The sequence below is a fragment of the Martes martes genome (genome assembly GCF_963455335.1).
Source record: "Martes martes genome assembly, chromosome: 8".
In the NCBI taxonomy this organism is placed as follows: Eukaryota; Metazoa; Chordata; class Mammalia; order Carnivora; family Mustelidae; genus Martes; species Martes martes.
Window position 1 is genome coordinate 124,435,885 of NC_137895.1, and position 26,809 is coordinate 124,462,693.

The 26,809-nt window shown below is 37.1% G+C and overlaps 1 protein-coding gene and 1 pseudogene across 3 annotated transcripts in view; one reads left to right on the forward strand and one right to left on the reverse strand.

The window, feature by feature from the left end:
- MLLT10 (MLLT10 histone lysine methyltransferase DOT1L cofactor) overlaps nt 1-26,809 on the forward strand; it is a 249,801-nt gene that overhangs the window by 141,775 nt on the left and 81,217 nt on the right. For both annotated transcript variants that reach the window (XM_080810109.1, XM_080810110.1), the window contains one exon: nt 9,869-9,964. In XM_080810109.1, coding sequence (XP_080666235.1) covers nt 9,869-9,964 — 96 coding nt within the window. The remainder of the gene's footprint in view (nt 1-9,868; nt 9,965-26,809) is intronic.
- LOC308348019 (large ribosomal subunit protein eL31-like) lies at nt 20,824-26,111 on the reverse strand (annotated as a pseudogene). The gene is made up of 2 exons: nt 25,755-26,111; nt 20,824-20,991 (listed from the first exon to the last, which is right to left on the reverse strand). The product of its transcript is annotated as a large ribosomal subunit protein eL31-like (transcript).

Sequence of the window (26,809 nt, forward strand, 5' to 3'; positions counted from 1 at the left end):
GTAACAGAGTTTTTTAGAATGCATTATTTCAGTTAATTTTATCAGCTTTTATGTTTGAATACATCTTTTGTTCCCCATTCCTTGGATTCTCTACTTTAGGGACATGAATTATCCTTATGTTTAAGACTTAAAAAAATTTTTTTTTAGATTTTATTTATTCATATGACAAAGAAAACACAAGGGGAGTGGCAGAGGGAGAGGGAGAAGGAGGCTCCCCACTGAGCAGGGAGCCCAAAGTGGGGCTCCATCCCAGGACCCTGGGATCATGACCTGAGCTGAAGGTAGATGCTTAACCAACTGAGCCACCCAGGCACCCCAGTTTTTCACCAGTCTTATATAACATGCAATGCTCATTATATCCTGTGCCCTCCTTAATGTCTGTCACCCAGTTATCCCATATCCCCACCCTCTCCCCTCCAGGAGTCCTCAGTTTGTTTCCTGTGATTGAGTCTCTTATGATTTATTTCCCTCTCTGATTTTGTCTTGTTTTATTTTGCCTGTCCTTCTCCTATGCTCCTCTGTTTTGTTTCTTATATTCCATATATGAGCAAAATCATATGATTGTTTTTCTCTGATTGACTTATTTCACTTAGGATAATACCCACTAGTTTCATCCATGTTATTGCAAATGGCAACATTTCATGTTTTGATGGCTGAGTAATATTCCATTGTATTTATATACCACATTTTCTTTATCCATTTGTCTTTCGATGGACCTCTGGGTTCTTTCCATAGTTTGGCTATTGTGGACATTGCTACCATAAACATTGGGGTGCAGGTGTCCCTTTGTATCACTACATTTGTATCTTTGGGGTAGATACCTAATAGTGCAGTTGCTGGGTCGTAGGATAGCTCTAATTTTAGCTTTTTGAGAAACTTCCATACTGTTTTCCAGTGTGGCTGTACCAGCTTGCATTCCTACCAACAGTGTGAAAGGATTCGCCTCTCTCTCTGCATCCTCGCTATTAGTTCCTCTCAACTGCTTTAATATCTGCTGTTTTTCATTTGTATATTGTGGTTATTTCAAGCCTTTTAGCAGTGTTTTTATTTTCAACAATGTATATTCTTTTCCTTGCTATTTCTGTTTACCTCTTCTCCTTTAGTCTTTAAATTACTTTGGTTCTCAGTCCCTCATTTTTAATTTTTTTCCCCTATTTTGTCATTTCATTATTGAGTTTTTTTAATGAATTTATGTTCAAAGTAAGTTTTATTTAGTATGGGGCAGTTTTGAGAAATATCTTTATGCTGAGTTATGTTTGCTCCTAGGTTGAGAGTTTTGGTTATCTTATGCATGTTATGCTCTTTATGTTGGTTTTTTTTTGGCTGTGCAATAGTTCTTCATCTAACTCACGCTTGGGAGGCTCTTTTTAGGCATTTGCTCTACTATGATTCAGGTAATTTCTTGTGTCTCTTCTCACCATTTTAAGACTAGGGTTTGAAGGTCAAGTATTTTTTTTTTCTTTCATTATGATAAGTATACTCTTTAATCTTTAACCCTGTCCCCCATTTCATCCATTCCCCCCACTCACTCACTGTCTGGTAAACATCAGTTTGTTCTGTGTAGTGAAGAGTCTGCTTCTTGGTTTGTCCCTCTTGCTCTCCCCCCCCACCTTTGCTCATTTATTTCTTAAATTCTGGATATGAGTGAGAGCTTATGGTTTTTGTCCTCCTCTGACTGTTTTGTTTTGCCTGTTAGCATTGTACTCTCTAGCCCCATTTATGTTGTTGCAAATGGCAAGATTTCATTTTTTTTAATGGCTGAATAATACTCCACTGTGAATATATACCACATCTTCTTTATCCATTCATCTGTGGATGGATGCTTGGGCTGCTTGCATAGTTTGGCTACTGTAAGTAATGTTTCAGTGAACATGGGGAAGCATGTGTCCCTTTGAATTAGTGTTTTGGTATTTTTGGGGGTAAATACCAAATAATGCAGTTACTGGATCATAGATTAGTTCTATTTTTGATTTTTGAGGAACCCCCATACTGCTTTCCAGAGTGGTACACCAGTTTGCATTCCTACCAACAGTGCAAGAGGGTTCCTTTTTCTCCATATCCTTGCCACCGTTTGTTCTTTGGCGTGTTTTTGATTTTAGCCATTCTGACAGGTGTGAGGTGTTGTAGTTTTGATTTGCATTTCCCTGATGTGAGTAATGTTGAGCATCTTTTCATGTGTCTGTTGGTCACTTACATGTCTTCTTTGAAAAATGTGTGTTCATGTCTTTTGCCTCTTTTAATTGGATTATTTGGTTTTTGGGAGTTGAGCTTTATCGGTTCTTTGTATGTTTTGGATACTAACCCTTTATCAGATATGTCATTTGTGAATGTCTTCTCCCATTCTGTAGGTTGCCTTTTAGTTTTGATTGTTTCCTTCACTCTTCAGAAGCTTTTTATTTTGAGATAGTCCCAATAGTGTATTTTTTTTTCTTTTATTTCCCTTGCCTCAGGAGATATATCTAGAAAAATGTTGATATGGCTGGTGTCGCAGAAATTTCTGCTTGTGTTCTCAAGGATTTTTATGGTTTCAGTTTTTGCATTTAGGTCTTTAATCCATTTTGAGGGTTTTTTTGTGTGTATATGATGAAAGAAAGTGGTCCCATTTCAGTCTTTTGCATGTGGCTGTCTGATTTTCCCAAAACCATTTGTTGAAGATACTTTCTTTTTCCTCTTTTGTCAGTTATTAATTGACCATCTAATTGTGGATTTATTTCTGGATTTTCTGTTCTATTCCATTGATCTATGTGTCTGTTTTTAATGCCAGTGCCATACTGTTTTAATTACTAATTGGTTTATAATATAACTTGAAATCTGGAAATGTGATACCTCCAGTTTTTCTTTTCCATCATTTCTTTGGCTCTTTGAGGTCTTTTGTGGTTCCATATAAATTTTAAAATTGTTCTAGTTCTATGAAAAATGCTGGTATTTTGTTAGGAATTGCATTAAATGTTTAGAGTGGTTTGGGTGGTGTAGATGTTTTACCAATATTTGTTCTTCCAGTTCCTGAGTGTGGAATGTTTCTCCATTTCTTTCCATTCTTTTGACTTTAATCAGTGTTTTACAGTTTTCGGAGTACAGGTTTTTCACCTCTTGGTTAAGTTTATTCCTAGATATTTTATTATTTTTGGTGCAGTTGTGAGTGGGATTGTTTCTTAATTTCAGTTTTTGCTGCTTCATTATTAGTGTATGGGAATGCAGCAGATTTCTGTTCATTGATTTTGTATCCTGCGGCTTTAGTAGCAGTTCTAGTAGTTTTTTGGTGGAGTCTTTAAAATTTTCTTTATATAACAGCATGTCATCTGTAAAGAGTTTATTTCTTCCTTGCCAGTTTGGATGCTATTTATTTATTTATGTTGTCTGATTGCCAAGGCAAGGACTTCTAGTACTATGTTGAATAAAAGTGGTGGGAGTGGACATCTTGTCTTGTTCCTGACCTTGGGAGGAAAAGCTCTCAGTTTTTCACTATTGAGTGTGATATTTGCTGTAGGTTTTTCATATAAGGTCTTTATTATGTTGAGGTATGTGAGGGGTAATAAATATTTTTTTTTTAAGATTTTATTTATTTATTTGACAGACAGAGATCACAAGTAGGCAGAGAGGCAGGCAGAGAGAGAGAGAGAGAGGAGGAAGCAGGCTCCCTGCTGAGCAGAGAGCCCGATGCGGGACTCGATCCCAGAACCCCGAGATCATGACCTGAGCCGAAGGCAGAGGCTTTAATCCACTGAGCCACCCAGGCGCCCCAGTATTTTTGCCTCTTTCTGAAGCCAGACAGAATGGTAAGGCCTCAGTATAAAAGCTCAGGTAGGACAATACAAGTTTTTGGTAAAAACCCAGGCTTAGGGGCGCCTGGGTGGCTCAGTGGGTTAAAGCCTCTGCCTTCCGCTCAGGTCATGATCCCAGGGTCCTGGAATCGAGCCCCACATCGGGCTCTCTGCTCAGCAGGGAGCCTGCTCCCCTCCCCCCCACCCGCCTCTCTGCCTGCCTCTCTGCCTACTTGTGATCTCTGTCAAATAAATAAATAAATAGATAGATAGATAGATAAATAAATAATCTTAAAAAAAAAACAAAACAAAACCCAGGCTTAGATCTCTTTTTAAACTTGATTAAACGTGTTGTACTAGATTTTAATCTTTCTACTGTGTCGAGGTTTCTCATTCCTATGGGAGAATACCCTCATATTTTATATAATTCGTTCTTAGCCTAGATCCTTGATTTTCAGAGTTAGCACCTCATCACTCTTCATGTCTTTCTTTCTTGTTTTTCCTATTTCTGCCCTGAAGCTGGTCCTACTCTTTAGGCAGAAAAAAAACTAAAAAGATTTCTTCTTTCCAGATTTGGGAGTTTTTGTGGTATTCTAAGAATTTTAAGGAATTGGAAATACTAAGATTAATAGCTGAATCCTATATCTCAGACTGGGACAATTTCTGCTCTGTTTCTAAAATCTGTTTCATTGCTTGGTTGCCAGTTTTTGTTTAATGAATTATTACTTGTCTTTTCCATCTTCCCAATTTCAGTTGCTGTTGGCTTTCTTGTTTGATTGATTGATTGCTGGTTTTGTTCGTTTGCTTTTTCACTTGTTTAACGTTGGAAAAATATAACATCACCTTTTTAAGTGCTGAGAGTTATTTAAACATAGGCGCTCTTTCCTTTTTGGAAATTCAGTTCCATCACAGAATTGAATTATGTTAAAATAACTTTTTTTTAAATGTTATGGTTACATATTACTTTCTAATAATTTCTAATATTGAGCTCCCTGATGAACTCTTCTTGGCACTTAATGAAACTCTTTACTACATACTAGTGTTTTTAACCTTTGTTAAAAATTTACTCTGGGGGTGCCTGGATGGCTCAGGTCATGATCCTGGGGTCCTGGGATTGAGCCCCATGTAGAGCTCCTTGCTCAGTGGGAAGTCTGCTTCTCACTCTTTCTGCCACTCCCTCTGCTTATGCTCTTTTTCTCTCTTTCTCTCTCAAATAAATGAATTAAAAAAAAAATCTTTAAAAAAAATTTACTCTAGAATTTTTCTGGTAAGTAGGCTCAAGCTTGTTCGAGATTGCATTCCTTCTAGAATTTACTTTCTAGTTTTACCCTAAACGTTTCTGTCAGTGGTTCAGTGATTATATGTGTACTTTCAAAACTCTCTTAGATCTGTTTAATTTCTTTGGGTCTGAAGAAATGAATTTAAGTATTATCTCTACTTTCTTTCTTTTTTTTTTTTTTAAGATTTTATTTATTTATTTGACAGACAGAGAACACAAGTAGGCAGAGAGGCAGGCAGAGAGAGAGGAGGAAGCAGGCTCCCTGCTGAGCAGAGAGCCTGATGGGGGGCTCGATTCCAGGACGCTGAGATCACGACCCGAGCCAAAGGCAGAGGCTTTAACCCACTGAGCCACCCAGGCGCCCCTTATCTCTACTTTCTTATCCTTTAATTTTCCTTTAAGAATTTCTTCACCCTTTTCAGTTTGCACATGGAAACTCTAAATGTAAAAACTCCTGTATAATATATTCCTTAGTTTCTTTACATGGAAAGAAAGTTCATCCTGGAACTAAAGCTACTTTAAAATAGAAAATTTTCTCTCCCTTCATTCTTTCCTTCTTTCTCATTCCTTCCTTTCCCCACTCTTTCAAATTTCCATGTTAAAATTTCTCATCATGGATACCTTATTTTTTTTTTTTTAATTAGAAAAAGTCTGCTTTTTAAAAGTTTAGTTAAGTTTCTTTGGGGGCATAGATAAAAGAGTTTACTTTGTGGTTGTTTAAATGATTTGTTTCTGATCTATAAAAATGGGTCATCATAGGGCTCTTTTAAGGATTAAATGAGATAATTTATGTGTTTGCATAATTCTGATTATTTTTATTAATTGTGCACACTGATTCAGTTGGGAGTGACACTGGTTGTCCTCACCTATGGCTTTACATAAAAAATATTCAGTATTGTTTATTTCCTTCTGGCTGTTTTCTGTCCATGCATAATACATTTAAAAAACAAACTCATATTAACCATTTTTCTAAATCTCCGAGTAGTCCTTCAGAATATACTTATTTTAATGGCCATTATATGGTTTTATAGTAATTTTTTCAACCACATCTCTGTTCTTGCATATTCAGATTGTTTTCAGTTTTTTTTTCTCATTGCAAATAGTACTGTAATAAACCACACCACACCACAACTTATTTAAACCTTTGTTCACAGATGCGTTGGTGGCTCAGTTGGTAAAGCATCTGTCTTTAGCTCCCAGTCCTAGGATTGAGTCCCACATTGGGCTTTCCTACTTCTCCCTCTGCCTGCCACTCCCCCTGCTTGTGTGCTCTCATACTCTCTCCCTCTCTCTCTTTCTGACAAATAAATCTTAAAAAAAAAAAATTTTTTTTTGTTCACCTCCTGGAAGTGAAATTACTAGGACAAAAGGCATTTTTATGGTTTCTAATTCTTGCTTTTAAAATTGTCCTTCACATATTTATAATCTCTCTGATGTATGCAAGTGCTCATTTCAACATTGGGTCTTATCATAAAAAACATCACAAAATACAAAACCCAACAATTTTGATCACTAGGTGAGAGAAAAATACTACTTTTACTTTTTTAATGGTTGAGTTGCACATTTTTTGTGTTGTTTAGTGACTCTTTATTTCATGAGTTGTTCTTTGTACATTATTCTGTGGCATTTATGTAGGTATTTTTTATTGATCTGTAAAAAAGTTTAGTGCTAATATATAGGACATATTAATTTTACTTATTTTCTAGGATTTTGCTTTTTAATTGTTTTTAAATTGATGTAGAAGCATTTTAAATTTGAATAACTAAAACTGCTTTTCCCTTTCCAAGTTTTTACTTTGTCTTAATACTTGGAAGAGTCTTTTCTTCCTAAAAGTTAAAGATTTCAAAAATATTTCCTGCCAGACTTCTGGATTATTTTAACTGTCACATAATGGTTTAAATAATCCATCTGGATTTTGTTTTATTTTGAGTAAGATGTTTTCCCCCAAATTATTTACCAGTTTTTCTACAACCATTATTTTGTAATTTTAGCTGTTCCCTACAGATTTGGAAACCCTTCCTATTTACATATAATTGAATCTTTTTCTGGAAACTCGTTTCGTTCTATTGATGTATTAAAATCAGCCTGTCTCTCTCTCTCTCTTTTAAATCTTTCTCCAGATTTTTATTTAAATTCTAGTTAGTTAACATACAGTGTAATATTAGTTTCAGCTGTAGAAATAGTGATTTGTCACTTACATAGAACACCCAGTGCTCATCACAAGTGCCCTCCTTAATCCCCATCACCTATTTAAACCCATCCCCCCACTCATGTCCCCTCCAGTAACCCTCAGTTTGTTCTCTAAGAGTCTGTTTCTTGGTTTGCCTCCCTTCCCCGCCCCCCCCCGCCCCCACCATCTTCATTTGTTTCTTAACTCGCACATGTGAGTCAAATCATATGGTATTTTTCTTTCTCTGAGTTATTTCACTTAGCATAATACTCTCTGGCTCAATTTACATCATTGCAAATGTTAAAGTTTCATTCCTTTTTGTGGTTGAGTAATATTTCTGTGTGTGTGTGTGTGTGTGTGTGTGTGTGTGTGTGTGTATCACATCTTTATGCATTCATTAGTCTGTGGACATTTGGGCTCTTTTCCACAGTTTATTGATAATGCTGTTATAAACATCAGGGTGTGCGTGCCCCTACAAATCAGTAATTTTGTATCCTTTGGGTAAGTATCTAGTAGTGCAATTGCTGGGTCATAGGGTAGTTCTATTTTTAACCTTTTGAGAAACCTCCAGACTGCTTCCAGGGTAAAATCACAGAAGTTGTCCTTTGTATATTATTGAAAGTAATGAAGGTAATCAGATTGTTCTCATTCATATTTTACAGACTAATAATTTAATGTGTTCAGTCTGTTTCCACTGAACATTTGCAGTCCTCATCTCAGGATACATTTCTTGATCTATCACATAAGACCAGAGTTCTGTATAATCCCATGAGTATGTTCACACTTTCATGTATGTACATGTGCATACTTTGCCTTTTACTCTCAAATAGTTTCCATGTTTTAAGTGTTTGTTTACCTTGTTGGGTCATTTACTGTTAAATCATCCCAGCTCTCCTACCATTGACGAATAAAAGCCATTTTGGAAAGTAGAACAGGACAGACAGAAAAGCCTTCTTTATTATCTTTATGGGACAAAAATATTGATATAGAATGTATAGATCCAGGATCATTTGAACCTCATATTTATAAATTAGATTGTAATTTATACTTTCTTTAACTCTTACTACTTACTTTTTCTTTTACTCTTACTTCTTTTACTCTTACTGTGGATTCTAGTCCTGATTCAGTTAGCTACTGTTACTTGAGAAAGCACCCCATAACTTATAGTGGCTTATAACAGGCAGGGCTTAGCAGGAACAACGCATCTTTCTTTCATGTGGTATCAGCTGGGTTTACTCGTGAGGCTACATTCAACTTGTGACTGGTAGGGTAGAGTAAGGTAGGGTTGTTATGTTATGATATTCTTTTGACATTTTTAAGTTGTTTTACTAAATAATTCCAGCAATTAGTCTTATTCGCATGTCCGGCGCTGTCTGTAAGGTTGGGTATTTCAGTTCTTCTCCATAGGGTCTCATTGTCTACTTGACTTCTCTGTCAGAGAATATGAACTCATTATTTACATGGTGGCTGGAATCCAAAGGGCAAAGGTAGAAGCCATTTAAGATTTTTTAAAGCTTTGAGCTCCTGAACTTGTACATCACTGTGCCGTATCCTTTTGGCTAAAGCAAGTCACAAAGCTAACCCAGGTTTATGTGTGTGGAGAAGAGGACATCTTATGATGGAAGAAGTGACATACTACTGCAAAGAAACAGAGGCATGATTGGTGGATCATTATTAAAATCTGTTGCAATTAAAATGTAACTCTTTAAATGACAGTAAATTTCACACCCAATACTGATTCTTGCATACCGATTCAAACAATTGAAAACAATTTGGTTAAAATTTTTTGTCGTTAAATAAAGTTGGGCTTCTAATATGTAATTAACTTGTAATTAATTGAATTCTTTCTTATATTCAGTTCGTCAGTTTTAGTACTTCAGAGTGAAAGTAGTACACCACAACTTCAGATTATCTATTTTTTGTTAGACGTAGCTGATTCACTCATTTCCTTTTTAAAAGATTATTTATTTATGTTTGGAAAGAGAGAGAGAAAAGAGCACACATGTAAGTGAGTAAGGGCAGAGGGAGAGGGAGGGAAATTTTAGGTAGACTCCCCACAGAGCACAGAGCCTGACTCTGGGCTCAATCTAATGATCCTGAGATCATGACCTGAGCCAAAATCAAAAGATTCCTAACAGACTGAGCCACCCAGACCCCCCAATTCATTCATTTTCTGAGTAAACCTAGGAAAGAATTTATTGCCTGAGTTTCTAGTTTGTGGGCCATAGAATTTAATGTATAGTGATGTGGAATCTGACACTGTTCTAATGTGATACTGCATGTCAGACTGCTATTTAAATTTTAAAGTGCACTTCATAATATGTACACAGAAGTATTTGATGTTTTTAACAAGAAGAAAATACAGTTTGCCAGATATAAATGTAGCAAATGATTATGGGCTTCAGTTGTTTATATATAATTTTAGGTTGGTTAAGAGTAAGTATGTTGAAGGCACTTTAACTTACACTAGTAATGTCATATTACTAGTATTGTTTATAAAATAATAAAGCATGATCAGCAGAAGTCATTTTTATTTTTTGACAAGTATTCATTAACATTTTGAATTACTAAACAGAATTATGGAAGAAACTCATCTTTATTGTACATATATGGTTATAATTTATGTTTAAATTGGATCTTATTTCTACTCATTTCTAGAAATATAAAGAAAAGGACAAACACAAACAGAAACATAAGAAGCAACCAGAACCGTCACCTGCATTGGTTCCTTCTTTGACTGTTACCACAGAGAAAGTAAGTTTTAAGTGCCATATTTTGTTTTATATAAGAATTAGTTGTGTGCTGGCTTTTACCTTTGAGAAATGTTTTTATTCCCAGTGTCCTGGTTTCCTTTAACTTTTCCTACCTCCTTAACCCTACATTAAGCACTTTAGGAATCCTATTTCTTAGTCCTTTATCCTACTTTCTGTTTATTCTGTACTTGTTTTTGAAAAATAATTAAGTAAGCCTAACCGCTTGGGGAGGGCATCATTGAGATTAAGAATTTGGGCTGTAGGGACGCCTGGGTGGCTCAGTTGGTTAAGCTGCTGCCTTTGACCCAGGTCATGATCCCAGGGCCCTGGGATTGAGTCCCGCATTGGGCTCCTTACTCAGCCAGGAGCTTGCTTCTTTCTCTGCCTCTGCCTGCCACTCTGCCTTCTTGTGTGCTTGCTCTCTCTCTTTCTCTGACAAATAAGTCAATAAGATCTTCTAGGAAAAATAAAAATAAATAAAATAAAACAAAACACAGTGTTTAAATAAAAAAGAATTTGGGTTGTAGAGTGGGTTTTGTCCACCTGTGATTTTGAATTCTGGCTTCACCACTTACTGAAAGAGCTGTTAGGTTAATTAGCCTCTTTGTAACTCAGTTTCATCTTCTATAAAGTGGGGGAAATAATTATTGGAATTGAGTGAGATAGTTAGTATAGGCAAAGCAATCATAATAAAATCAGGTTCATAGGAAGTATTATAGTTATTATAGTAAGTGTTAAATATTAATAAGATTATTATTATATACCTAATATGAAAATAAATGGAGACAGGGAAAGACAGTGGCGACACAGGTAGCAGGGGTGAGGTGGAAGTACAGTAGGAGGCTGGGCAAGGGGCCAGTCATGTAGGGCTCTGTAAGCCAGTGGAAAGGCTTGGTTTTTTAGTTTGAGTGAAAAGTGAGCCATTGGTGTTTTGAACCGAGATGTAATATGATCTCTCTTAGGTACTGTAAGGATCTCTGGCTCTTCATTGCGGATAGACTGTAGAGAGTCAAGGATGCAAGCAGGGAGGCCATTAGGAGATAATTACAGTAATGCAGAGAGAGATGGTGTGAACAGTGGAGGTGGTGAGAGGTGATCAGATTCTGAGTATATTTAAAAGTAGCTTTCTCATAAAGAAGATGAGAGGTATGTGAGAGAGAGAGAGGATCCAAAGAAGAGTACAAGGGTATTGGGCCAGGTAACTAGAAGGGATGGAATTGTTGTTAACAAAGATGGTAAAGGCTGTGGGTGTGGTAGGTTGAGGGCAAGATGAAGAATTCGGTTTTGGATACGGTATGTATTCTCCTGCTGTTGGAACAAATTTAGCAGTTTAAAAAAATATAAACCTATTATGTTCTTGTTCTGTAGGCCAGAAGACTGGGTGGGCTCAGCTGGTTACTCTGGGTCTCTCAAAGGTGAAATCAAGGGGTTGGATGCCCTGGGTTCTCACCCGGCCATAGGAGCAAGTGCTTCTAAGCTCATTCAGGTGGTTAGATTTTGCCCATTTCCTTTCTGGCTCTCAGCTGGGGTCTGCCCTTCAGTTCTAGAGGCTCTCTTCAGTCCTTGCACATGTGCCTCTCCATTTCAGAGCCAGTAGTGGCTTGTTGAATCCTTTCCACCCTTGGAATCTCTCTTCTATTGCATGTCTTCTGCTTCTGGCCAGAGAAAGTTCTCTTCAAGGGTTCATGAGATTAGATTGGGCCTGCCTGAAAAATCTGGGATAATTTTTTTTTTTTTTTGAAGTATGTAACCTTAGTTACATTAGCAAAGGCCCTTTTGCCATGTAACATAACATATTTCAGGGATTCGGGTTTCAGGGATTAGGATGTGGACATCTTGGCAGGGCTCTTCTGCCTACATTAGGGTTAAGATATTTATTAGACATACAAGTAGAAATGTTAATTAGCCAGTGGCTTGCATATTCTGGCATTTGGGAAAGAGGTCCAGACTTTGGACATAAATTTGGGAGTTCTCTCTCTATAGAGTTTACTTTAAGCCATTAGAGTGGGTGCCAGTGGAGGAACGAGTACAGGTAGGGAGGATAAGAGGTCTTAGAAAGCCCTAGGGCTGGCAGTGGGGAGAGAAAAGGGGAAACCAGTAAACAAGACTGAGAAGAAGAGGCCAAGGTTTGGAAGAAAACCAAGAGGACGTGAATATGCTGGAAGCCAAGTTAAAGCAAAAGAGTCAACCATGTCATGATAATATGAGGACTAGCTGTCGTGTTGAGTCATACGATGACCTGAAAGTTCTAGTTTGAACTTTCTAGAATGTTAAAAATAGGAAACATACAGATGTACACTTTTTTATCTGACTCCTTTCACTCAGTGTAAGTATTTTGAGATTCATCCGTGTTGTGTGTATCAGTAGCTTATTTCTTTTTATTGCTGACTACTTTCTAATACATGGGCATAACTGTGATTATCCATTCAGTAATTGATGGACATCCAGATTGTTTTCCAGTTTTTGACTATTACAAATAAAGCTACTGGAAACATTATATAAATCTTTTTACAGACATATTTTTCTTGCATAAATACCCAGGAATGGAATAACTAGGTCACATGGTAAGTACATCCTAATTTTTATTTTTTATTTTTTATTTTTATTTAAAGATTTTATTTATTTGACAGAGAGAGATCACAAGTAGGTAGAGAGGCAGGCAGAGAGAGTGAGAGGGGAGCAGGCTCCCTGCAGAGCAGAGAGCCGGATGCTGGACTTGATCCCAGGAACCCGAGATCATGACCTGAGTCGAAGGCAGCGGCTTAAACCACTGAGCCACCCAGGTGCCCCCAGTACATCTTAATTTTTAAAGACAATATTCCACTATTTTCCAAAATCGTTGTACCATTCGATGATTCTTTCGGTAGTGTACCAGAGTTGCTCTTCCTCTACATTGTCTGCAACACTTGGTATGGATCAGTCATTGTAATTTTAGCATTCCTAGTGTGAATGCTGTAGTTTCTCATTATGGTTTCAGTCTGCATTTCTTTAATGACTGCTTTATGTTGAATACCTTTCCATGTGCATGTTTGACATTCTTTATTTTCTTTGGTGAAGGTCTGCTCAGATCTATCTGCTACTTGCCCCTTTTTATTGGCTGCTTGTTTTCTTTCTTTTTTTAAAAGATTTTATTTATTTGTCAGAGATTGAGCACAATAAGCAGGGGAGCAGCAGGCAGGGGGAGAGGGAGAAGCTGGCTTCCCGCTGAGCAAGGAGCCTGATGTGGAACTTGATCCCAGGACCCTGGGATCATGACCTGAGCTGAAGGCAGACGCTTAACCAACTGAGCCACCCAGGCATCCCTGGTTTGTTTGTTTTCTTAATACTGTGTTTTGTGAGCCATTATGTGTTCTGGATACAAGTCCTTTATCAGATACATAATTTTTGCAAGTATTTTTCCCGCTCAGTGACTTAAACAGACTTGTTTTTAAGGTAGACTTCATGTCCAACGTGGAGCCCAGTGTGGGGCCTGAACCTAAGACCCCCACATTAATTAAATGTTCAGTATATACATTTTAAAATATGTTTTCTTCTGTAAATTTTATATTTTTTATGTTTCACATTTAGGTCTGTGATCCATTTTGTGTTAAATTTTGCATATGTGAGTTATACATCAAAGTCCACTTACTGAATGACTTATCTATTGAATTATAGATAACCAGTTTTTCTAGGCCCGCATATGGGACACACTGTCCTTTCTCCACTGAATTGCCTTTACCCACATTTGTTGAAACCCATTTGACCATGTATGTATCAGTTCTCCATTGATCTGTTTATCTGCTTTTGCATTTAATACCACACTATCTTGATTACTGTAGCTTTATAATAACCAGTTAGGTCAGGTAGGATCCATCTTCCGACTTCATTCTTCTCTTTCAGAGTCATTGTGGCTATCAACGTAGAATTGTTCTGTTTTTATGTGAATTTTAGAATCAGATTGTCAGGTTGTAGAAATAAAACTGCCTGTATTTTGATTTAAAACTGCATTGAGTCTACAAATCATATTGAGGGAGAATTGGTGTATTGAGTCTTCTGATTCATGAAAAGAGTACACCTCTTCATTTATTTCTTTATCTTAGCAGCAAGTGTGCAGGTTTTGTACATCTTTTTCCAGGTCCATTCCTAAATATTTGATGTTTTTTGATACTATTATGATCTTTTTTTTTTTTTTTTTTTTTTTTAAAGATTTTGTTTATTTATTTGTCAGAGAGAGTGAGCACAGGCAGACAGAGAGGCAGGCAGAGGCAGAGGGAGAAGCAGGCTCCCCGCTGAGCAAGGAGCCCGATGTGGGACTCGATCCCAGGACGCTGGGATCATGACCTGAGCCGAAGGCAGCCGCTTAACCAACTGAGCCACCCAGGCGTCCCTATTATGATCTTTTTTTAAAAGGTCAATTTCTGATTGTTCCTTACTAGTACATAGAAATACATTTTTAAATTTTTTTTTTGTTTATCTGGTATCTTGCAAACTTGCTGAAATTTTATTTCCAGTAGCTTTACTGATCCTATGGGATTTTCCCATATGATCATGGCAACTACAAATAAGATAGTTGTACTTTATCCTTTCTGATCTGCCCCTTATTTCTTATTATATTGTTAAATATTTAAGTGGTAAGAGTGAGCATGTTTGCTTTGTACAATTACTTTGAAAAAAATTTTTTTTAAGATTTTATTTATTTATAGATAGGGAGAACATGAGCAGAGGGAGGGGCAGAGGGAGAGAATCTTGGAGCTCCATGAGAGGGCTCAGTCTCATGACCCTGAGATCATGACCTGAGCGGAAATCAAGAATCCCACATTTAACCAACTGAATCACCTAGGTGCCCTGGGGGAAAGTAATCCTTTAACATTATATATGATGTTTAGGAAGTATCTTTCTGTTCCTAGTTTGCTGAGAGTTTTTATCAGCCCATGGATATTAGATTTTGTCAAATAATTTTTCTACATATTTTGATAGATTGATATGATAGTTATTATTATTTTTTTTAATCTGTTAATGTGGTGAAGTACATTGGCTGACACCCCCCCCCCCCCCCGCCATTAAGCCAAACTTGTATTCCTGGGATAAATCCCACCTGGCCTTGATACATTACCATTTTTAAATATTATTGAATTCAGGTTTTTGAAATTTAAAGGAATTTTTGCATCTGTGTTCATGCGGGATCTTGGCATATATTTTTCTTTCCTTTTTTAAAAGATGTCATTTATTTGTTTTGAGAGAGAAAGAGAGTCCACACGTGTGAGTCTGGGGATGGGCAGAGGGAGAGAGAGAGAATCTCGGGTAGACTCCATGACAAGCACAGAGCCCTAACAAGGGCTTGATCTCACCACCCTGAGATTATGATCTGAGCTGAAGTCAAGAGTCAGACACTTAACTGACTGAGCCACCTGGGCACCCATGTAGTTTTCTTTTCTTAGAATGTCTTTGGATTTGTTTGCAAAAATAATTGCTGGCCTCAGATTAAGTTGCCAGATGTTCAGTTTTGTTCAGTTTTCTGGAAGAATTTGCCTAGATTTGGTATTATTTCTTAATGTTCGGTAGGATTTACTTTAAATCCATTTGGGCATAGAGTTTTTCTTGGGAAAGTTTTTAAACTAAAATCCATTTCTTTAATAGCTAGAGGACTATTTAGGTTATCTATTCTTGAGGTACCTTTGACAGTTTGTATCTTTTTTTCTTTTCTAGTCTAGGCTTGCTAGAGGTTTTGAATTTTATTGGTCTTAAATTTTTAGCTTTTGTATTCATTGATTTTCTCTGTTGGATCTTATTATTTTGTATTTTAGTTTTCAGTAGTTTTACTTTTTCTGCTCTGATTTTATTTTTTCCTTCCTACTTCTTACTTTGGGGTTTACTTCATTCTTTTTCTAATTTTTTAAGGTATGAGATGACAGAATTTATTTGAGGCCTTTCTTTTTTCTGAGATAGGCAGTTTTAAAAAAATTAATAAAATTTAAAATGAATTTTTAGAGGTGCTAGCTATTCAGTAGAATGGAATCGTACTTTCTAGTTTAGAACCTGCAAATAATACATGTTTTGCACTGACATTTTCATAAATATCAACTTGGAAAATTTGTAAGTAAATTTGTGCATTTCCATTTTTAGGAAGTGAACACCCAAAAGAAGTTCCCACGCACAAAAATTAAAGAAGGAATAGATAAATGGGTAAATTTAAGTGCTGTGTGGGTGGGGAAATTTTGCTTGGTAGTCGAGTGGCAGACAACTAACTCTTATTTATTTTTTTAAAATGTGACTTATGTGAACTTAAACCAAAACAAAACCAGTTCATCCATTTTTTTCCCCCCACTTTTTTCCCTTGCCTCTGGCAACTGCTAATCTTCATTTTTTAGAGCAGTTAGATTTGCAGCAAAATTGAATGGAAGGTACAGGGATTTCCAGTGTACCCTCTAGTACCACTGTCAGAGTGGTACATTTATTACAAGCTATGAACCTACACTGAAACACCATTATTGCCTAAAGTCCATAGTTGACATTGGGGTTCACTCTTGGTGTTATAAGGTTGTATTCAATGGGTTTTTAAAAATATTTAATGTCATGGTATCCTACGGAATAGTTTCACTACCCTGAAAATTCTCTGTGTTCTGCCTGTTTATTGCCCCTTGCTGTCAAGCCTAGCAACCACTAATCTTTTTACTATCTCCATAGTTTTACCTTTTCTAGAATGTTGTATATAGTTGGAATCATAGAGTTTGTAGCTTATTCAGATTGACTTCTTTAACATAGTAATATGCTTTAAAGTTTCCTCCATGTCTTTTTTGAAAACATCTTAAGACATTATATTTTTTAGAGCAGTTTCAGATTCACAGCAAAATTGAGAGCGAGATAACCCATATATCCCCTATTCCCACACATATATAGCCTCCCCTATTATCAACACCTCTCAACAAAGTGTTAAATTTGTTACTATCAGTGAACCTACACTGACACATAATTATCACCCAAACTTCATAGTCTTGGTGGTGTGTGTTCTATGGTTTGGATACATGTATCCACCATGATAGTATCATACAGAAAATCACTGCCGGAAATGTCCTCTGTTTTCCAGCTGTTCATCCCTCCCACCCTCTAGCCCCTTGCAGCCACTGATCTTTTGACTGTGTCCATACTTTTGCCTTTTTTGAAATGTCATATAGTTGGAATCTTACAGTATGTACCCTTTTCTGGCTGGCTTTTTTCACTTATAATATGCATTTAAGATTCTTCCATGTCTTTCCAAGGCTTGATAACTGATTTCGTTCTAGGGCTGAATATTACTTCTTTGGCTGGATATACCACAGTTTATTTATCCACTTACCTACAAAAGAACATCTTGGTTGCTTCCAGGTTTTGGCAATTATGAATAAAGCTTCTATAAACATACACGTGCAGGTTTTTGTGTGGATATACCAAAGAGCGTGTTTGTGGGAAAATATGGTAGGAGTATGTTTAATTTTATAAGAAAGTGCCAAACAGTCTTCCAATGCCACCAGTGATTTGAGAGTTCCTTTTTCTCTACATCCTCACCAGCATTTGGTGTTGTCATTGTTCTTCATATTGGCCATGATAATAGGTGTGTAGTGATATCTCACTGTTTAAATTTTCATTCCTCTGCTGACATAGGATATGGAGCTTCTTTTCTTATGCCCACTTGCTCTCTGTATATCTTCTTTGATGAGGTGTTAGGTTTCTGGTTCTTTTTAAAGTCAGTTCATTTGTTTTCTTATTGTTGACTTTTAAGAGTTCTTTATATATTTTGGGTAAGTCTTTTTTTTTTTTTATCATGTATCTCTGTCTTTCTTTTTATTAGAGTACAGTTGAGAACACAGTGTTGGATTAGTCTCAGCTATACGACCTAGTGATTCAACAACTCTGTGTCATGCTATGCTCACTACAAGTGTAGCTACCATCTGTCACCATATAATGCTATTAAAATGCCATTGACTATATTCCCTGTGCTGTATCTTTTAATTCCCCTAACTTATTCTTTCCATAATTGGAAACCTGTATCTCCTACTCCCCTTTACCCATTTTGCTTTTACCCCCATGTCCCTTCTCTTTAGCAACCATTGGTTTGTTCTCTGTATTTATAGGTCTGATTCTGCTTTTTGCTTGCTTATTCATTTATTTTTTAGATTCTACACATAAGGAAATGTTTGACTTATTTCACTTAGTGTAATAATATCCTGTAGGTTCATCTGTGTTGTTGTAAATGGCGAGTTCTTGTCCTTTTATATGGCTGCATAATATTCCATTGTGTATTCCTTTCCATTCCATATGTGTGTATATACCACATCTTCTTTATTCATCTATCAGTGGCCACTTGGGTTGCTTCCATATCTTGGCTCTTATAAATAAAGCTGGTATAAGCAAAGGATGTGCATGTATCTTTTTGAATCCCGCTACCCGGTCATGGAATTATTGGATCATGTGGTATTTCTATTTTTAATTTTTTTTGAGGAATAGAGAACTTTTTATTGTATGTAAATAAGATTATCTAGTTGTCTTCTGAATTCTGTTTTTAATTTTTTGGGAACTTCCATACTATTTTCCACTGTGATTGTAACAATTTAACATTCCCACCAGCAGTGCCCAAAGATTCTTTGTTCTCCACATCTTTGCCAACACTTGTTATTTCTTGTTCTTTTGATTCTAGCCATTCTGATAGGTATGAGGTGATATCTCACTGTTTCTGATTTGCATATTTCCCTGCTGATTAGTGACGTTTGGCATCTTTTCATGTGTCTGTTGGCTATCTGTATATGTTGTCTTTGGAAAAATGTTTATTCAGATCCTCTGTCCATTTTTCAGTCACCTTTTTTGTTGGTGTTGAGTTGTATAATGTCCTTATATATTTTGGATATTAACCCCTTGTCAGATATATCATTGAGAGATATGCTCTTATGCAGTAGGTTACCTTTTTTTTTTCTTAATAGTGATCTGACAATTCTATACGTTACTCAGTGCTCATCATGGTAAGTGTACTCTTTTTTTTTCCTTAAAGATGTTATTTATTTATTTATTTGACAGAGAGATAGAGAGAGAGAGAAATACAGTGAGAGAGGAAACATAAGCAGGGGGAGTGGGAAAGGGAGAAGCAGGCTTCCTGCCAAGCATGGAGACTGATGCGGGGCTGGATCCCAGGGCTCTGGGATCATGACCTGAGCCAAAGGCAGGCACTTAATGACTGGGCCATCCAGGCGCCCCACAGTAGGTTACCTTTGTGTTTTGCTAATGATTTCCTTTTCTGTGCAAGAGCTTTTTATTTTGATGAAGCCCCAGTAGTTTATTTTTGCTTTTATTTTCCCTGCCTGAGGAGACATATCTAGAAAAATGTTTCTATAACCTACATTTTCTTTTAGGAACTTTCTGGTTTCAGGTCTCACATTTAGGTCTTTAATCCATGTTGAGTTTATTTTTGTGTATCGTGTAAGAAGGTGGTCCAGTTTCATCCTTTTGAATGTAGCCATCCAGTTTCAGCACCATTAATTAATTAACTAATTAATTAATTAAGGTTTTATTTAGTGGAGAGTACATGCCAGCACGAGTGGGGGAGGGGCGAAGGGAGAGGGAGAAACTGACTTCCCGCTGAGCACAGAGCAAGAAGCCTAGGGCTTGATCCCAGGACCACCCTGGCTTCTTGACCTGAGCCTAAGGCAGCCGCTTAGGTGCCCCTAAGGTGCCACGCAGGTGCCCTTTCAGCACCATTTATTGAAGTGACTGTCTTTTCCCCATTGTATATTCTTGCCTCCTTAGTCATAGATTGATTGACAACGGGGGCATGGGTTTATTTCTGCATTCTCTGTTCTGTTCTATGTGTGTCTGTTTTTGTACCAGTACCATAGAGTTTTGATTGCAAGAGCTTTGTAGTAGATAACTGAGATCTGGATTTGAGATACTTCCAGCTTTGTTGTTCTTTTTAAATACTGCTTTGGCTATTTGGGGTATTTTGTGGTTCCATACAAATGTTAGTATTATTTGTCATCGTTTTTGTGGAAAATGTCAGATATGTCCTTTTTAAATATTTCCTAACAACCTGTAGCTTATCTTTTCATTTTCTTGACTATGTCTTTCACAGAGCAGAAGGTTTTCATTTTAATTAAGTTCAGCTTACCAATTCTCTCTTTCATGGATTGTGCTTTTGGTGTTATATCTGAAAAGTCATTGCCAAACCCAAGATTATCCTTATTTTCTCCCATGTTCTAGGAGATTTATAGTTCTGTATTTTACATTTAAATCTGTGATTCGTTTTGAGTTAATTCTTGTGAAAGCTATAAATAAACTTGTGTCTAGATTAATTTTTTTGCATATGGATATTCAGTTCTGGTACTCTTTATTGAAAAGTCTGTCTTAGTGCCATTATATTTCTTTTGCACCTTTGTTAAAAATCATTTGAGACACCTGGGTGGCTCAGTTGATTAAGTGGCCAACTCTTGATTTCAGCTCAGGGTGTGATCTCAGGGCCCTGGAAGTAAGCCCTGCGTTGGGCTCCTTACTCAGTGGGGAAGTCTTCTCTTACCCTCTGTCCCTCCTACTATTGCTTTTTCTCTCTAAAATAAATAAATGAAACTTTTTAAAAGATCAATTGATTGTATTTATGTGGGTCTGTTTCTGAACTCTATTCAGTTCCATTGATCTGTTTATTATTTCAATGGCATTACTCTGTCTTAATTACTGTAGCTTTAAAGGAAGTCTGAAATCGAGTAATGTCAGTACTTAAACTTTATTCTTGACCTTTAATATTGTGTTGGCTATTCTTTCTTTTGCCTTTTCATATATATGCTTTAGAATCAGTTTGTCAGTATCCACAAATAATTTGCTGGAATTTTGATTGAAATTGAACTGAATCTCAGGATGCCTGGTGGCTTATTCAGTTGAATGGTCAGCTGATTTCAGCTCAGGTCCCATGATTGAGTCACACAGAGGACTCTGTGCTGATCCTCCAGTCTGCTTGCGGATTCTTTCTTCTTCTGCCCACCCCCTGCTGATGGGCGTGTGCCCATACATGCGCCCACAAATGCACATGTGCTCTCCCTCTCGCAAATAAATAAATAGATATTTTTAAAAAAGAGATTGTATTGAATGTGCAGATCAAGTTGGGAGGAACTGACATCTTGACAGTATTAAGTTTTGCTATGAAGTTGGGATGTATCTTCATTTATTTAGTTCTTTGATTTTGTTCATAGAAGTTTTGTTGTGTTTCTCATATAGACCTTAACCTTATACGTATTTTGTTAGATTTAAACTTCAATTTTCAGAGGTGGTATTGTAAATAATATTGTGTTTTTAATTTAAAATTCCACTTGTTCCCTGTTAGTATATGAAAGCAGTTTTTCTCTTCTCTTCTCTTCCTTGGCAGAGGGTGACAGAGAAAGAGAGATTCTTTTTTTTTTTTAATTTTTTTAAAAAATTTTTTAATTTTTTAATTTTTATTTTTATTTTTTAAAATATTTTATTTATTTGTCAGAGAGAGAGAGGGAGAGAGAGAGCGAGCGTGAGAACAGGCAGAGGCAGAGGGAGAAGCAGGCTCCCTGCCAAGCAAGGAGCCCGATGCGGGACTCGATCCCAGGACGCTGGGATCATGACCTGAGCCGAAGGCAGCCGCCCAACCAACTGAGCCACCCAGGCGTCCCTCTTTTTTTTTTTTTTTTTAAAGATTTTATTTATTTATTTGACAGACAGAGATCACAAGTAGGCAGAGAGGCAGGCAGAGAGAGAGAGGAGGAAGCAGGCTCCCTGCAGAGCAGAGAGCCCGATTCAGGGCTCCGTCCCAGAACCCTGGTATCCTGAACTAAGCCGAAGGCAGGGGCTTTAACCCACTGAGCCACCCAGGCGCCCCGGAAAGAGAGATTCTTAAGCAGGCTTCATGTCCATGGGGGTTGATCTCACAAGCCTGAGATCATGACCTCAGCCAAAATGAAGAGTCAGATGCTTAACTGAGCCACCAGTTTTTCTTTTTTATATTAACGTTTTCTGCAGTTTTTACACAATCACTTATTAGTTCCAAGAGGTTTTTGGTTAGTAATTTTGAACTTTGTAGGTAGACAATCACGTCCTTTCTGAAAAAAGACACTTTGATTTCCTTCTTCCCACTGTATATTTTATTTCCTTTTCTTGTCTTTTTATATAAACTAGGACTTCCAGTATGATGTTGAAATGCAGTGCTGAGAGAGGAGTCATCCTTGCTTTGTTCCTGATATTAGTGGGAAACCTAGTTCCTCACCATTAAGCATGATATTAACTTTTTGTATATATATTCTTTACCAAGTTTAGGAAGTTCCCCTTTTATTCCTAGTTTGCTGAGAGTTTTTATTTTGAATGGGTGTTACCCTTTGTTAAGTGCTTTTTTTTTTTTTTAAAGAATTTAATTAATTTATTGGGTGCCTGAGTGGCTCAGTGGGTTAAGTCTGCCTTCTGCTCAGGTCATGATCTCAGGGTCCTGGGATCGAGCCCCACATTGGGCTCTCTGCTCAGCGGGGAGCCTGCTTCCCTTTCTCTCTCTGCCTACTTGGGTTTCTCTCTCTGTCAAATAAATAAATAAAATCTTTTAAAAGAACTTTATTTAGAGAGAATGCAAGTGGGGCGAGGGGCAAAAGGAGAGGGAGAGAGAGAATCCCAAATAGACTCCGTGCTGAGTATAGAGCCCAATTGAAAACATGACCTGAGCTGAAACCAGAGTTAGACACTGAACCGACTGAGTCACTTAGGCACCCTAGATGCTTTCTTTGTAACTCTTGATAGGACATATGATTTTTTGTCTTTATCTTGTCAATGTGTGATGGGTCATATTAATTTATTTTTATTTTTATTTTTATTTTTTTTATTAATTGATTTTTAAATGTTGCATTTATCCCCAACTTTGCATTCCTGGGATAAATCCCACTTGCTTGTGGTATATAATTCTTAAAGATTGTTGGATTTGATTTGCTAATATTTTATAGATGATTTCATCTATTTATTGAGAGATGTTCTTCTGTTGTTTTCTTTCTTGTAATCTCTTTGTCTGTTTTGGTGTTAGAGCAATATTGGCCTCCTGGCATGAAGTAGGAGGTAGTACCTCAGCTTGTATCTTCTGAACAAGATTGTAGAAAACTGGTATAATTTCTTCCTTAAATATGTGGTAGAATTTACCAGTGAACCCATCTGGGCCTGGTGCTTTTTGTTTTGGGGGATGATTGAACCAATTTTTTTTTTTTTTTTTTAAGATTTTATTTTTAAGTAATCTCTATACCCAACATGGGGCTTGAATTTCCAATCCAGAGATCAAGAGTCACATGTTCAAGAGTCAGCCAGCCTCCCCTCAAATATTTTTAAAAGATGTATGTATGTATCTATGTATGTATTTATTTATTTATTTATTTATTTGAGAGAGAGAGTGCGTGAGCATGCATATAGGGTTGGGTGGAGCAGAGGAGAGGGAGAGAGAAACTCAAGCAGACTCCACACTCTGCACAGGGCCTGACATGGGGCTCAACACCATGACCCTGAGTTCACAATCTGAGCTGAAACCAAAAGTCAGATGCTCAACCAACTGTGCCACCCAGGTGCACCTCCCTCCCCCATTTTTAAATAGATACTTTAAATAGATACTTTAAATAGATACTTCTTCTTGTGTGAGTTTGGCAGCTTGTATCCTTCAAGAGTTGGTCCATTTCATCTAGGTTATCAAATTTGTGGGCATAGAGTTGTTGATAATATTCCTTGATGATTCTTTTAATGTCTGTGGGATCTATGGTGATGTCCCCTCTTTCATTTCTGGTATTAGCAATTTGTGTTCTGTCTCGCTTCTCTAATTGTACTGGCCAGAGGTTTATCAGTTTTATCTACCTTTTCAAAGAACCAACTTTTGTATCTGTTGATTTTTTTCTGTAGATTTCTGCTTTAGTTTTCATTATTTTTTTATTTTGATTTAATTTGCTTTTTGTTTCCTGAAGAGGAAACTCAGAGTATTGATTGAAGGTCTTTCTTCTTTTCTTTCTTTTTTTTTTTAAAATTTTATTTATTTATTTTTTATTTATTGGACAGACAGAGATCACAAGTAGGCAGAGAGGCAGGCAGAGAGAGAAGGAAGCAGGCTCCCGGCAGAGCTCAAAGCCCGATGTGGGGCTTGATCCCAGGACCCTGGGATCATGACCTGAGCTGAAGGCAGAGGCTTTAACCCACTGAACCACCCAGGCACCCCAGTCTTTCTTCTTTTCTAATAGATACATTAACTGCATCTTTAAGGACATACATTAAGCACTGCTTTTGCTGCATCCCACAAATTTTAGGTTGTATTTTCATTGTCATTTAGTTAATAATATTTCAGTTAATAATATTTCTCTTGAGCTTTCTTTGATTTGTGTTATGTAGAATTGCAGTGTTGCATTCTGGGATTTTGATTTCTCCTTTAATTTCATTTTGGTTTGAGAGCATAATTATATGATCTCTCTTCTTTTTAGATTTGTTGAGGTGTGTTTATGGCACCAAGTATAGTATATGTTGATGAATGTTTCATGAGAGCTTCAGGAGAATATATATTGTGCTGACATTGAATAGTCTATAGACTATTTATATCCAATTATAGTATAATTAGACTATTTATATCCAAGTATAGTATATGTTGATGAATGTTTCATGAGAGCTTCAGGAGAATATATATATATTGTGAGAATATATATTGTGCTGACATTGAATAGTCTATAGACTATTTATATCCAATTGATTAATGGTGGTGTTTACTTTATTTTTTATTTATTTTTTTAAGGGATTTTATTTATTCATTTGACAGAGACAGAGATCACAGGTAGAGAGGCAGGCAGGCAGAGAGAGAAGGGGAAGCAGGCTCCCCGCTGAGAGAGAGCCCGATGAGGGCCTTGATCCCAGAACCCTGCAACCATGACCTGAGCTGAAGGCAGAGGCTTAACTCACCGAGCCACCCGGGTGCCCAGTGGTGGTGTTTACTTTAATGACGTCCTTACTAATATTCTGCCTGGGGGATATGTCCATTTCTTCTTCTTCTTCTTTTTTTTTTTTTTTTTGATATGCCCATTTCTGAAAGAGTATTAAAACTTCTATATCTAAGAGTGGATTCATCTTTTTTCTCCTTGCAGTTCTATCAGTTTTTGCCTCACATATTTTGATCCTCTGGTGTTAGGCACATACACATTAAGGATTGCTGTGTTAAGAAGTTGTATTATCGACACCTTTATATTATGCAATGTCACTCCTTTTCCTGAAAAAATTCCTTGCTCTGAAGTCTGCTTTGTCTGAAATTAATTACCTATTCTCACTTGTTTTGATTACTGCTATCATGGTGTATCTTACTCCATTCATTGATTCTCAGTCAATATGTGTTTTCCTACTTAAAGTGTTTCTTATAGACAACCTATAGATGAGTTTTGTTTTTGATCCACTAACAGTTCTTTTAATTGATATATTTAGACCATTTAGGTTCAAGGTAACTGTTGATAAAGTGAGGTTACCATCTACCAAATTTGTTTCTGTTTTCTATTTGTTGCTCTTTATCTTTGTTTCTGTTTTTGTCTTCCAAATGTTTTCTACTTCTTGGGTTTTTTGTTTTTGGCTTTATTTTGTTTTCAGTTTTATACTTCGGCAGTCATTGATTAGTTCTCATCCACATTTTTTTTTAAAGATTTTATTTATTTGAGAGAGAGAGATCATGAGGAGGGGAGGGTCAAAGGGAGAAGCAGACTCCCCAGCTGAGCAGGAAGCACAATGCGGGACTTGATCCCAGGACTCCAGGATCATGGCCTGAGCCAAAGGCAGTCGCTTAACCAACTGAGCCACCCAGGCACCCTCTGTAGATTTTTGAAAGTGGTGACCAGTACATAGGTAATCAACGTGTATAGAACTTGTTCGGTAAATCTCAATCCTTGTTAGGTTTTCTGAATAACTGCACACCGACACAGTATGGAACATTCCTTATATTCCTTTGGCCTAGCAGCTTGGTTGAGCCTAGTGTCAGTGCACACATCTGGAGTTCCCATCCCCTTTACGGCAAATTTCTGGATCTCTTTGAGTGCGTGAGGGGCAAGCTTCTTGAAACCCACTCTCTGGATGTGCTTATGAATGTTGATGGTGTATTCTCTGGTCACTACCTCGTTGATGGCAGTACAGCTCTTCTTCTTGCCACCCTTCTTTGCAGGAGCCATTCAGCCAGGCTCTAGTTGGAAAGGGAAGAGCACAAGATAATGTGGGAGAGGGAAAGCAACTCAGCAAGTACAACTTCTGGGGGGCCTGGTGGTGGTGGTGGAAGGGGAGAGGCAAGGCTCTCTCTAAGGGTTTTAATTGAGGTTTTTTTTTTTTTAATGATTCCATTTTCTCTTATTTCTTTTCTTTTTTTTTTTTTTTAAAGATTTATTTATTTATTTATTTATTTGTCAGAGAGAGAGAGAGAGAGAGGAGCGAGAGTGAGCACAAGCAGACAGAGTGGCAGGCAGAGGGAGAAGCAGGCTCCCTGCTGAGCAAGGAGCCCGATGTGGGACTCGATCCCTGGACGCTGGGATCATGACCTGAGCCAAAGGCAGCTGCCTAACCAACTGAGCCACCCAGGCGTCCCTTTTTTTCTCTTATTTCTTAACATATCAGTTATACTTTTCTTCATAGTTGCCCTGTTTTGTGCAGTATATATTTATAACTAACCCAAGTTATAGTATATGCATATAATAAATACATACAAATAAATAGTATTATCTCACTTCATGATAGTACAAGTACCTTACAATGACAAAATAATCCTAATTCCTCCCATCTTTTCTCAATGCTGTCATTCATTTCATTTATATAGAAGCATACATAAGCATATATATGTGTAAGACTGTATAGCAGATATATTGTTGCTATCATTTTG